The sequence below is a fragment of the Lonchura striata genome, chromosome 6, assembly GCF_046129695.1.
Source record: "Lonchura striata isolate bLonStr1 chromosome 6, bLonStr1.mat, whole genome shotgun sequence".
Taxonomy (NCBI): Eukaryota; Metazoa; Chordata; class Aves; order Passeriformes; family Estrildidae; genus Lonchura; species Lonchura striata.
In genome coordinates, this window is record NC_134608.1 from 1,386,022 (window position 1) to 1,399,289 (window position 13,268).

A 13,268-nucleotide genomic window follows, 5' to 3' on the forward strand; every position below is an offset into this window, starting at 1 on the left:
ATGCTGGACAGAGGAGTTTTTCCCTCTCTGGGATGTGCAACCTGCAGCTCACACCTAATTCCCATAATTCCCATAAAATTCCCATAATATCCCATGACCAGGTGTTGTGGGAGCAGTCAGCACAGGTTGATGGGGGATGCTGCTGACCTCAGAAAGAAGTGATTAAATTTAATTCTCTTTCCTTTTCTCGCCTTTTCCATGAAATATTTCCATGTGATAGAAGAGAAGCAAATGCTCAATAATAAGGGACAGGGCAGCAATTCATTGGAGAATATAGATATAAATAAAATATAAAGAAGATAAATAATATTAATATATAAACACCATAAATATAAATATAAAATAATATAAATATACATTTAAAAATCAAACTCTGAGCTGTGACATCCTGTGTCCCCTGTGGTGAGGGATCCACCCTTGCTGGATCCAGGCTCTGCTCCAAGGCATCCTTTAAGCTGCATAAAGGATGAACCAATGTATAAATATCCATTGCTAGGCCAGGAAAAGCAGCAGTTACAAAAAAAAACAAAACCAAAAAAAAAACCCAAAAAAACCCCTCAGGAATAAAGGTGAAGGATTGACATTCTGGGCCAAGAATGCCAGCAAAAGTGGTAATAAAAAGGGAAAGGCAATAAAAATGTTACATTCCAAAATAACATCCCCATCCTTGTTATTACAGGGAGATATTCCCGGGTGTTCTGCTTTAGATGGGAATCTTATTTCAATATTAAAGGAATACAAACCAAGCACTAGAGGCAAATACAAGAATCAGACAAAATCAGAGTTTGCTTCATTTGGGCTTCACCCTGGAGGAATTTGCTTTGTCTGCATTTGGAAGCGGGAACAAAAAAAAAAAAAAATGGGAAGAGCTTCCTTTGTACCTGTCCTGAAACTGGGAGAACTGGGAACCAGATTATTCATGGAATATCTTGAGTGGGAGGAACCCAGAAGGATTATGGATCCAGCTCCTGGCCCTGCCCAGACCCCCAGCAATCCACCCTGGGCATCCCTGGAGTGCTGTCCAAAGGCTCCTGGAGCTCTGGCAGCCTCGGGAATGTCACCATCCATTCCCTGGGGAGCCTGGGCAGTGCCAGCACCCTCTGGAATATGGAACCTTTCCCTGCTGTCCATCCTATCCCTCCTGGACACAGCTCCAGCCACTCCCTCAGTCCAGTCCCACCAGAAGGAAACTCCTTAGGAGAGCAGAGATTCACAATCCAAGCCCTCTCTTCCAGTTCCTCCCATTTTTGGACTCCTCAGATCCTTCCCAGCATGAATTCCTGGTTCAGGTAATTTAAAACCAAAGTAATTGGGTTCATGGCTAAAAATCCAGACCCCAGACCAGTCAGCTCTGCCAGCTGTGCCAGGGTCTCTTTGCTCTCACCTTCTGAGCTCTTCTTCCATCAGCTGAGGCCTCCAGCAGCTGGTGGATCCCTGGTTTGGGATTCCAGCTGGGAAACTGGGAATTATGCCATGTTTTCTGCTTCAGGATGTGTTTTTTTTGTTGTTTGGGTTTTTTTTGGGAGGAGGTGACAAAACCAGGGATCCAGGTACAACCAGAACCTGTGGGGTCATCACCAACCCCCAGCTGACACTTATTTCCCTCTCCCTTCCTCTCTCCTGGGTTTCATCCTTTTTCCTGAACAGTTCCAGCAAGGAGCCGCTCTTTGCTCCCACTTCCCATCAAATCTCGAGACAGGGAACGAGGGAACCACGGATAATCCTTCAAAACTTGAAGCAAAAGATAAAAGCACCGACGTCAACCCAAGCTGATGGGGCCACTTCCATAATCCTGCAGATGAAAGGGAGCTCTTTGCCATCCTTCAGGAACAAAGTGGGATGGGATAAAGAGGCTGGGACACATCCCTTTCATCCTGGCACTCCAAACAGAAAGTACATGGAAATGAGGGTTTGGATACAGCAGTTTCTCTTCATTTACACCACAAGTTTCACTTTCAGCTCCAATCCCAAAAAAGCAAAGAGAAATCCCTGGATTTCTGCAGCCACAGACATGGCAAGCTAGATTTAATCTGAAAAATTTTAAGAAATTTAGGAAGGTTATTGAGGTTTTCAGCAAACAGGACTCAGTGGAGCAGATAAAGGGTCAAACCCCTCTTATGCAGGGAATATTCCCAATATTCCTGAATGAGCCTTTACATTGATATTTTTCTGAAAAAGGAGAAAAGAATGGGAAGTTATAGCCAGGGAATCATGGAATCCTGGAATTTGGTTTGGGTTGGAAGGACCTTAAAGCCCCTCCAGTGCCACCTCTGATATGGCAGGACACCTCCCACTGTCCCAGGCTGGTCCAAGCTCCAATGTCCAACCTGGCCTTGGGCACTGCCAGGGATCCAGGGGCAGCCATGGGAACACAGGAGAGGTTAATGTATAAAGTCCCATAAATTCCAAGAATTCCAAATGCAACAAAACCATCCCTGCCAGAAAGAGTCAGGACTAAGCGGGGTCTGTTATCACTCTCAAAGCCTCTTCCCAAGCCGAGGTCTGTTCTAAATGACTTCCAGGATTAACGAGGGGAACACTGGGCCATGGAGCTTTAGCCAGCAAAGCTTCTCCCAACCACAACCTCCAACCCAGCAGAGCCTCAGCCAGCCAACACTCCCAGTCAAAACCTTCCTTGGACTCAATTAGGAATAACAAAAATCATTACCAAACAATAGCAAGCTCTGGGAAACACTCCCAAAACTTGCCTGCAGCACGCTTTTCAAACACCACATTTGCACACCCAAGGGCTCTGCATCTCCCCTGCCCTTTGGAAGTCGGGGTTTCCGAGCGCCAATCCCACATTTCGGAGTCAGGCTTGGCTTGGCAGGGGACAAAGAGAGCGGCAGAGCCGCTGGGAGCTCCTCCCCTGGCAGAACAAGGCCCTACTGATCGGAGGGAATCTGCCCCGCTCCCATTCACGCCGCAGCTGCAGCCTTGGGAAAGGGGCTCCCATTCAGAGGCTGCCGTGTGGCAGCGGCGCTGCCGCATCCCGGGATTTCAGAGCTGCCTGCGGAGCCGACGGCGGGTCACTCTCGGAGCCCAGCTCATCCCTCTGGCTGCCCTGGCTGCTCCAGACCCTGGCAGGGGGCTCAGAGACAATGACATGAACTCAAAACCACCTGTGGCTTCCATTTTAGCCCGTGGAAAGCTGCCAACTCCATGTTGGAATTACAGACCACAAGGGTTTGAGTAGTGTGGTAGCTGAGTTAACACAGGGTGGAAAAGTAGAATTTTGGGATTTTTAGAATGGGGACAAGATGGAAGAATTTGGGTGTGTCGTGACCTTCTTCTCCTTCTTTTTGTCCTCCATGTCTTGCTGTGACGGTGACACTTTTCTGTTGGTTTGGGATGGGGACACTCTGTCCAACACAGATGTTAGATATTGGTGCATTGTTATAAACGGACCGTACATAAATTTTGATATAAAAGGTAAACACCGCCCTGAGGGCAGACAGAATGCCACGGCCTCCTTGCTAGCCAGAGCTCAGCAGGTCAGAGAAAGAATGTTTAGATAAAAGAAATAAACAACCATGAACACTCGACTTCATGCATTCCAGACCTCTGGCTGCCGGGCTAGGGGAACAAGGACTTTCACACTTTTGGGGTCTCACCAGTTGACCCTGACAGGTCACAACACCCAGCCCTGCTGCACCAGGCACGACCAGGAATTTAAATGGGAATTACATCCATTTTTGTGGCCTTGTGTTAAAGGCAAATCAGAGACTGGTGGTAGATGGATGGAGATTGATTAGGAAATTAATAATGAATGGGTCCCACATAGCCCAGTCCTCACAAGGTGCTAAACCAGCAGGAAACACACCCTGGGCTTGATTAATGACTGGGGGAAGGTTTTCTCAGACTGAGCACAAACCAAGCACTCCTTAAGTCATCGTTAACACACTTAATTAGGCCAGGCTGCCAGAGAAGCACTTGGACCAGAGAAGCTGTGGCTGCTCCATCCTTGGAATGTTCCCATTTTGACGGGGTTTGGAGCAACCTGACCCAGTGGAAGGTGTCCCTGGCCTGCAGGGATCAGAATGGGATAATCCTAAACCAGCAGGAAATGAGCCCTGGTCTTGGTTTATGACTGGGGCAAGACTCTCAGACTGAGCACAAGCAAGCACTCATTAAGAACTCCTTAACACTCTTAATTAGACCAGGCTAATTAAGGCCAAGCACTTTGGACCGGAGAAGCTATGATTGCTCTGTCCTTGGAATGTGCCAGGTTGGATGAGGCTTGGAGCAACCTGAGAGAGTGGAAGATTTGGGAGTGGAGTGGGATAACCCTGAAGGTCCCATCCCACCCAAACCATTTTGGGATTTATTCAAGGATCAGATGAAGATGTTGAGGGAATTTGAAGGGGTGGAGTCCCTGCTGCTGCCTGGGATGGGGAGCTGAGGCTGGAATCACGCGGGGAGGAAAATCCATCTGTCATTCTTGGAGCAGCCCGAAAAAATCCGCTGCCAACGTGTCATAATTACAGTGAGACAAATAGAGGTATTTAGGCTGGATGTATGGAATTGAGGAAATGTCACAATTGGCTTTAGGGATTACTGGAAATGCAGAAGAAACCCAATAATTTAATAGCAATATCAAAGTACAGGCAGCAAGTCATGTCCTTGACAAGGCTCTCAGCTGTGATGAATAGAAATGAAAGGACATTATTTCCTCCAGTTTGGGGCATTATTTGAAAGGCAGAACCGAAGTAATAGAACATAATTGAATTATATTTTTATATCCATTGCTGTGTGTGCATCCATTTCATTCACAGGCAGTATTTCTTGCAGGAACACAAAGCCAATATTCCTAATGAGACACGCAGTGTGCAGAGAGGAATGGTTTGAGCTCCCTGCCAGGCTGGAAGCAGCATTCCTGTAACTATTTACTCCATAAAGTTCAAACAAGAGTGGGTTGGAATTCACAGATTTCGAGTTAGAATCAGGAAAACACAGAATGGGATTGGGAGGGAGCTTAAAACTCATCTTGTCCCACCCCTGCCATGGCAGGGACACCTCCCACTGTCCCAGGCTGCTCCAGCCCCAGTGTCCAGCCTGGCCTTGGGCACTGCCAGGGATCCAGGGGCAGCCACAGCTTCTCCAGGAATTCCATCCCAGCCCCTCACCATCCTCCCAGCCAGGAATTTCTTCCATAAATCCAACCTATCTCCCCTCCTTCAGCTTCATTCCCCATCATCTTTTTAATTTTTTTTACTGTTATTTTACAGGGCAAAAAGTCAACTTTTTATTGCCCACCCTGCAATTGGGCAGGTCCTTTTTTTCATCATCAGGACTTCAAAAAACCCAGATTACCCCTAGAAAATAAACCCAGGGAAAAATAAAAGAAAAAAAATCCTAAAACTGATCAAGAGATTAAAATATCTTTTATACTTTTCTATGTTTATCCTCTGCTCCTCCAGAGAGATCCCAGTGGAAGTTGCACACCGTGTGAAAAGAGGAGAAAATTCTCCAGCTAAACAGTTCTAGAGTTCTAGAACAGTTCTAGTTCTAAAAACCTTGTGTTTAGGCAAATAAAACATATTTCTCTTATACCTCATCTTTCTTTTTTACTTACTCTCTCTTTTCTCCCATCTCCTTTTCACTGCCTTTAAATTTCCAGCACTTCCAGGTCAAGAAGAAATAAAGAGAAGCTTCTCAAGTCCCAGATGTTTCAGGTTTGTGTCCTTTTTTTGACTTGATACATGGCATAACTGAGGTAAAACATTCCCAGAGGAGCTTTAAGCATTGCAAGTGCTTTAGGATCATCAGGAATGGTTCCTCATGGAATGCTTTGGGGTGGAAGAGACCTCAGAGATTACCTGATTCCAACCCCTCGTGTCACAGGCAGGATTTAGGGTTTTCCCTGGCACATAGGAGAAATTTCCAGCTGGTAACTGTTCTGGGACAAAGGGGTGGCTCCCCCCACCCAGGGCAGGTGTCCCTTGATGGCCAGAGCCACCCTTGTCTATGTCCCTGAACCTCCCACTGGGGTCCCTGAGCAGTCATTGCTCCTGTCAGGGATTAAAAAGAAAAAAAATCTCATTTTTCAGTCTGTCCTGAGCCTGTCCCTGAAATAAAGAGGCTTAAAGTTGAGACAAGAGCAAGATGGTTTTGTCTGGGCACGCTGTCAAAAATGGAAAATTCTGAGGTTCAGGGAGCAGAGCGGGGAGTTGCAGGATAGAAATAAAGAATGGAATGATCAGATAATTGTAAATTGGAATATCCTGAGTGGGAAAGATCCACAAGGATCATGGAGCCCAACTCCTGTCCCTGCCCAGACCCCCCCAACAACCCCACCCTGTCCATCCCTGGCAGCGCTGCCCAAACCCTCCTGAAGCAGCCTCGGGGCCGTGCCCGTGCCCTGGGGAGCCTGGGCAGTGCCAGCACCTCTGGGGAAGAGCCTTTCCTTAAAATCAAACCCTATAAACAAAGATAACTATAAATCACATTCATGAAGGTTTTTTAGCTGAGCACAGTGTTCATATATTCCCATATATCCACAAAAGCCAATCCAATTCTCCCTATCCTATTCCTCAATACCCTTTTCTCCCCTCCTCCAACTTTTCCAGAATCCCTCTGCTTTTCGAGCAGCTCTGATGACTCACATCTTTCTGCTCCTTTTTTTCCGGGTGCTTTTCCTCTCCCTTTTCCAGCACTTTGATGCCCCGGTGGGCTCGTGCTGCCGTTCACGCACAGAAGTGGCATTGAGAATTCCAGGGGGAGGAAGGGAGGCGGATCTTGGCTTTTCAAGGCGCTTCCTCGCTGGTTCTGCTCGGGAGAGGCTACAAAAGCTCCCGACTCCCACCCTGGAGGGATTCATTCCGTGGGGGATTTGATCCAGAGGCGCTGAGGGAAGCGGGATCCTCCCTTCAGCAGTTTAAACCCATCGTGGAATTTAGATCTACGCAGGATTAAACCCACCCCAGCCACGCCAAAGTCAGGCCTGCAAGCCGGGGTCGTGGATCTAAGCCCCTAGAGCACAATTCCCGCTTTCCGAAAATAGAAGGGATGAGTTGTTCCTCCCTTCCCCGGCTGCAGCTCTGCCTGAACAGCTCCAGACACCTCAGCCCAGCCCTGCTGCAGCAGCAACATCCTAATTAGTGGATTAGGGATGGCTGGCTAATGAGGAGCTGCCAAGGAGGGACCCTCAGGCTTCCGGAGGACGCAGGCTGGGCAGGAACAAACATCAGCCATGTGTGAGGGAAAAGGGAGCTGGGATCCAGGCATGGAATAAAAGGGAGTTTTTTGGGAATGCAGGGAAGCAGCTCTGGTTGGACCCAGTGTTTGTGGGGCTGGGAATGCGGAGAGCTCTGCATTCCCACAGGGCCGAGCTTCTCCAAGGAGATCAGCAGGACCTGGGGACACTGGGATGATGTGACCCCCCCACAGGGAATAAAGGAAATGTTCTTTATGCGCTCATGGAATTGTTAGGATTGGAAAACTCTTCTAAGACACCGAGTCCAACCATTCCCAGCAATGCCAAGGCCACCACTGCTCCCTGTCCCCAAGTGCCACATCCACAGGGATTCAAATCCCTCCAGGGATGGGCACTCCAAACCTCCCTGGGCAGCTGTGCCAGGGCTGGGGAAGCCTTTCCATGAAGGAATTTTCCTGATATCCAACTTGAGCCTCCACAGGTGACACTTGAGGTCATTTCCTCTTATCCTGGAGGTTTTTACATGGAAAATGGGAGCCTGCCCCACCCCAGCTGTCCCCTCCTGGCAGGAGCTGTGAGAGCCACAAGGTCCCCTGAGCCTCCTTTGCTCCAGGCTCAGCCCCTTCCAGCTCCTCAGGAACTCTCCAGCCCCTTCCAGCTCCCTCAGGAACTCTCCATTCCCTTCCCAGCTCCCTCAGGAACTCTCCATTCCCTTCCCAGCTCCTCAGGAACTCTCCATTCCCTTCCCAGCTCCCTCAGGAACTCTCCAGCCCCTTCCCAGCTCCTCAGGAACTCTCCAGCCCCTTCCCAGCTCCTCAGGAACTCTCCAGCCCCTTCCCAGCTCCTCAGGAACTCTCCATTCCCTTCCCAGCTCCTCAGGAACTCTCCATTCCCTTCCCAGCTCCTCAGGAACTCTCCATTCCCTTCCAGCTCCCTCAGGAACTCTCCAGCCCCTTCCCAGCTCCTCAGGAACTCTCCAGCCCCTTCCCAGCTCCTCAGGAACTCTCCATTCCCTTCCCAGCTCCCTCAGGAACTCTCCAGTCCCTTCCCAGCTCCCTCAGGAACTCTCCAGCCCCTTCCCAGCTCCTCAGGAACTCTCCATTCCCTTCCCAGCTCCTCAGGAACTCTCCATTCCCTTCCCAGCTCCTCAGGAACTCTCCAGCCCCTTCCCAGCTCCCTCAGCCTCTCCTGAGACAAGACACCCACATTCCAACAGGAAAAATCCTGCTGCAAAGGGAAAGAGGAGAATTCCTCATTCCACACCAGGAAAAGATTCCCTGCCAGCCCTGCAGGGAGTCAAAACCAGTCAGGATAATGGGATTGGTAGGGCAAGGTTAACCTAATAAAGAACAGGACTGGGGGATCCCTTGGGATCCTTTCCAGCTTTATTTCCTATTATTCCTTTCTGCTAAAGAATTATCCTGGAAAAGCTGTGGCTGCCCCCGGATCCCTGGCAGTGCCCAAGGCCAGGTTGGACACTGGGGCTGGAGCAGCCTGGGATGGTGGGAGGTGTCCCTGCCATGGCAGGGGTGGAATGGGATGGGATTTAAGGTCTTTTCCATTCCGGGATTCCATAAAATCATCCACCTGCAGTGCTCAGCTCAGAGGACCCTCAGGATTTCCAGCCCCTTTCATGCAGAACCCGGTCACCTCCCCCCAGGAATGCCAGGGAATGTGAAGAGAAATATTTTTTCCACCTTCCATAATTCCCTTTGCAGTGCATTGTCTGACTGACGGGAAACAAAGCAAGTTTATCATGACAGACTTCAGCCTAATCGAGGGATTAAAAGTGAATTAAGCCTTTTTTAATTTGTCTCCCACCACATGCCCCAGACAGAGCAGCGGCTTCAGCTGTGATTTCAATGAGCTGTGGCAGGCAGCTGAAAAATCACGGATTGAAAGACTCATCTTGCTCAGGAAAAGTTCCTGGGCTGGTTTATTTTCTCCTGGAAGCTGCCAAAACTCAGCCTTAATTTATGGATTAATGATCACCTGCACCAAACTGGCTGCTAATAGACAAAGTATTATCATTTCCAAATGAATCAGTGCCACCCAAGCTGCTTTGTGGAGCGAGATAAAAGCCTGATTTGCTTTTCCTCAATCATATTACAGGAACTATTCTAAGGAGCCCAGAATCCCCGTGGTTTTCTGGGTAAATATCCTGCATTTTCTCTGGCATTTTGAAACAATGAACGCTCTTGAAAAGCTCCATTCAGGTTATTCTTAGCTCAGAGTGTTCCATGTGCCATTCAGCAGGAACTGGGGCTAAAATTCCCTTTTTTTAATGCCTCCCATGAAAACTGGTGACACCATCAGCTGTCAAAAATTCCTCTTTGCCACTCAGCTGAGCTGGGCTTGGAACAACAGATCCAGGGATTTCTACACAAGGAGGAATTTGTTGCTGCTCATAGAAACTCAAGTAAAGCACGGTCCAGGTAAAGGCAGAGAGATGGGGAGAGAATCCCAAAATCGTGGAATGGTTTGGGATGGACAGGGCCTTAAAGCCCATCCCATTCCACCCCTGCCATGGGGGTGCTTCCCTTCAAATTTCTTATCTATTGAGGTAAGAAATTTGCAGATTAATTGCTGCCTTTAGACACAAAACCAATCTCAACAAACCCCTCTACCTTCTGATTTAAATTATTTTTTAAATTATTGTTTAACTTATGGGTTTTAATTGTCACCCTGGGCTTTGTTCTGTGCACGGTGACGCCTCTGGGGTGGCCTCAGCTGTTTCATTTCCAGCACTCGCATTGGGTTTTGGGGCTGGCTTTGTGTTTTAAACTGGTCTGTGCTGGAAAAAAGAAATCTTTTTGCCTGAAAAGTGAGGTCACGGCATTGGAGGAGGGGGCTGAGGATGCAGGGTCCAGGGAGGGAGGGGATTGCCCCCCTCTGCTCTGTCCTTGGGAGACTCCACCTGGGAAATTACAGCTCTGGAATTCTCAGCACAAGAAAGTTGTGGAGTTGCTGGGGTGATCCAGAGGAGGCCATGGAGCTGCTCCGAGGGCTGGAGCTGCTCTGGAGCCAGGCTGGGAGAGCTGGGAATGTTCCCCTGGAGAGGAGAAGCTCCAGGGAGAGCTCAGAGCCCCTGGCAGGGCCTGGAGGGGCTCCAGGAGAGCTGGAGAGGGGCTGGGGACAAGGACGGAGGGACAGGACACAGGGAATGGCTTTTAGGTAGAAAAGGGGAGATTTGGGTGGGATATTGGGGAGGAATTCCTGGCTGGAGTGACCAGAACAAGGGGGAATGGCTTTAAGCTGGGAGAGGGTAGATTTAGATGGGATATCAGGAAGGAATTCCTGGCTGAGAGGGACATGAAGGGAAGGGCTGGAATTGCCAGAGCAGCTGTGGCTGCCCCTGGATCCCTGGCAGTGCCCGAGGCCAGGCTGGACACTGGGGCTTGGATCAACCTGGGATAACGCAAGATGTCCTTGCCCACAGCAGGGGTGGGGATGAGATGGACTTCCAGGTTCTTCCCCCCCAAACCATTCCAGGATTCCCTGAAAGAGCCCCAAATTCTGGAGCTGAGTGCAGTCAGGGCAGGGGGTGCTGCTGGAGCTCACCGGTTTTGTTGGAGAGGCGGAAGGACACCATCTTATCCGGGATGCTGCACACATTCCGCACCGAGGCGATGCAGCTGTAGTTGGCGTAGTCCTGAGGTCGCAGGTTCTTCAGCTTCAGGATCTTTGTTTCTCCCTGGAAAAGGAGGGGAGAACGTCAGGAAGGGGCAAAAGCAGAGGAAAAATGGATACGGATCTGGGATTTCCATCCTCCTCCAGCATTCCCAAGTGGGTTTCTCGGGATTGACTCCGATGTTACATCCACAAGACACAACCAACAGATCCAGAAGGGATGACCCTAAAAAAAATTTGCAAGAAATTCCACCAAATGGGAACAACTTTTCCAGGGATTCTACCTAAAGGCTTTGAGATCCTCCCCCAAATGATTTCCTCAGGATACAGGGAATATCAACACTGGAAAATCAGAGGGAAATTGGTTTGATTGAGTCCTTCAAGTCACAAATTTTTCAGGGTAATTTATTATAAGATGCAGTTTCCATGAAGAAAAAAATCCCAAGGTATTAAATTCCTCCTGTTTTCCTTTAAAAATGAGGAGCTGATGGATTCTATTTTTAGCCAGGGAGTAGGGATGGAGCATGGGACATGTAATGTCAAATTCCTTCAAATATAGACAGCAGGAAACTGGGAAATGGGAATGTGAGATCCCCCGTGCAAAGTTCCAAAAGAAAAACGTGGAAAATATTCATTATCCAGTGTCCCGATAAATCCAAACAACTTTAATATTGGCACAACCTTAGGAACAAATGGAATTATTTTTAACAATATCAGTGGATAAACTGCTTAGGAATATCTAGGAAAAATATGGAAGTTTGAAAAAATGAATGTACGATCCCGGCAAAAAAATAAATCCATATAAAAAATACAGCAGAGCAAGGAAGAAAAGGAACAGTCCTTGAAGTCTTGGAGAGATTTTGGGAATATTGGGATTTAAGTGGTTTCCGTGTACAACCAATCCCATGGAAATGATGGGATTAAAATTAAACCCATTGCAAGGCCAAGCCTTGAAAAAGCTGCGCCTAAAGATAAATTGGTGCTTTAAGAGATTTCTCTGGGAATAGGGAAGGGTCTGGAAAGGCACAGCCTTAGGAAGACATAGACATGGATAAACTACCCAGGAATGTCTAGGAAAAATAAGGAAATTTGAGAAAATGAATGTACAGAACTGGGAAAAAAAAAATAAATCCATATAAAATAATAGAGTTGAGCAGGACAGAAAATATACAGTCCTTGAAATTTTGGAGAGATTTTGGGAATACTGGGATTTAAGCAGTTTCTACGGACAACCAATCCCATGGAAATAATGGGAACAAAATTAAGCCTTGGAAAGGCTGCTCCTAAGGATCAAATTCCTGCTTTAGGAAGTTTTTCTGGAATAGGAAAGGGCCTGGTCCAGGCTGCCAAAGGCAGTGAGTTCTGGAAGCACTGGGCAGCTTCCTCCCAGCATTCCCTCCATAGCTCCAGGTTGAATTTGGGCTGAACTCCCAATGGAATTCTGGATCTTGTCCCCAGCTCACAGAGATTTATAAAAAATTTTTATATTTTCCTCATTGGTTGGGATAATTAGTCTAATTATGTCTAATTGCGTAATTATTGTAAATACAGCAAATTTAATCTCGTGCTCAGGCTGAGCAATTCCAATGAGCAACGAGGATAAGAACTCTCAGGGAAAAAATATCCATTGAGATTTGGGATTCGGGAATTTCATTTTTCCAACATTTTTGTCAATAAGGATGCGCAGGTTTGCTCCGTTTCTCTCCCCATGGGTGCTGGAACAAGAGGCTGATGTTTCCTCATTGACTGGAAGAATCTGATCATATTTAAGGAATTTGTTTGGATTTCCCCAGTTTTCCAAGTGATTCCTGTGATGTAATTGCTGACTGGATTTTGGGATCATCCCAGGGTAGGGGCAAAAAGGGAAAGGGGGGGTGGATTCTGCCCTGCTCAGATGACAGCCCACCTGCAGAGCTGCTCCAGCTCTGGGGACAGAGCAGGATGTGGATCTGCTGGAGTGATCCAGAGGAATCCATGGAGCTGCTCCGAGGGCTGGAACCCCTCTGGAGCCGGGCTGGGAGAGCTGGGAATGTTCCCCTGGAGAGGAGAAGCTCCAGGAGAGCTCAGAGCCCCTGGCAGGGCCTGGAGGGGCTCCAGGAGAGCTGGAGAGGGGCTGGGGACAAGGGATGGAGGGACAGGACACAGGGAATGGCTCCCACTGCCAGAGGGCAGGGATGGGTGGGAGATTGGGAATTGGGAATTCCTGGCTGGGCTGGAATTGCCAGAGCAGCTGTGGCTGTCCCTGGATCCCTGGCAGTGCCCAAGGCCAGGTTGGACACTGGGGCTGGAGCAGCCTGGGATTCCTGGGTTGGAATGGGATGAGCTTTATGGTCCTTTCCCACCCAAAGCATTCCAGGATTCTGTATTTACCAGAATAATAAAAGCATCATAATAAAAACTATTTTTTGGGGTAAAAAACATGAGAAAAATTGTTTCCCTTTCCATTCCATTTCACTTCCAGATTAAAACCCACCTTCAGACC

General features: G+C 48.3%; 1 protein-coding gene across 2 annotated transcripts in view; it reads right to left on the reverse strand.

The window, feature by feature from the left end:
* The window catches only part of MDGA2 (MAM domain containing glycosylphosphatidylinositol anchor 2), a 192,767-nt gene that overhangs the window by 87,184 nt on the left and 92,315 nt on the right, over positions 1–13,268 (reverse strand). For both annotated transcript variants that reach the window (XM_021536048.2, XM_021536049.2), the window contains one exon: positions 10,718–10,850. In XM_021536048.2, coding sequence (XP_021391723.1) covers positions 10,718–10,850 — 133 coding nt within the window. The remainder of the gene's footprint in view (positions 1–10,717; positions 10,851–13,268) is intronic.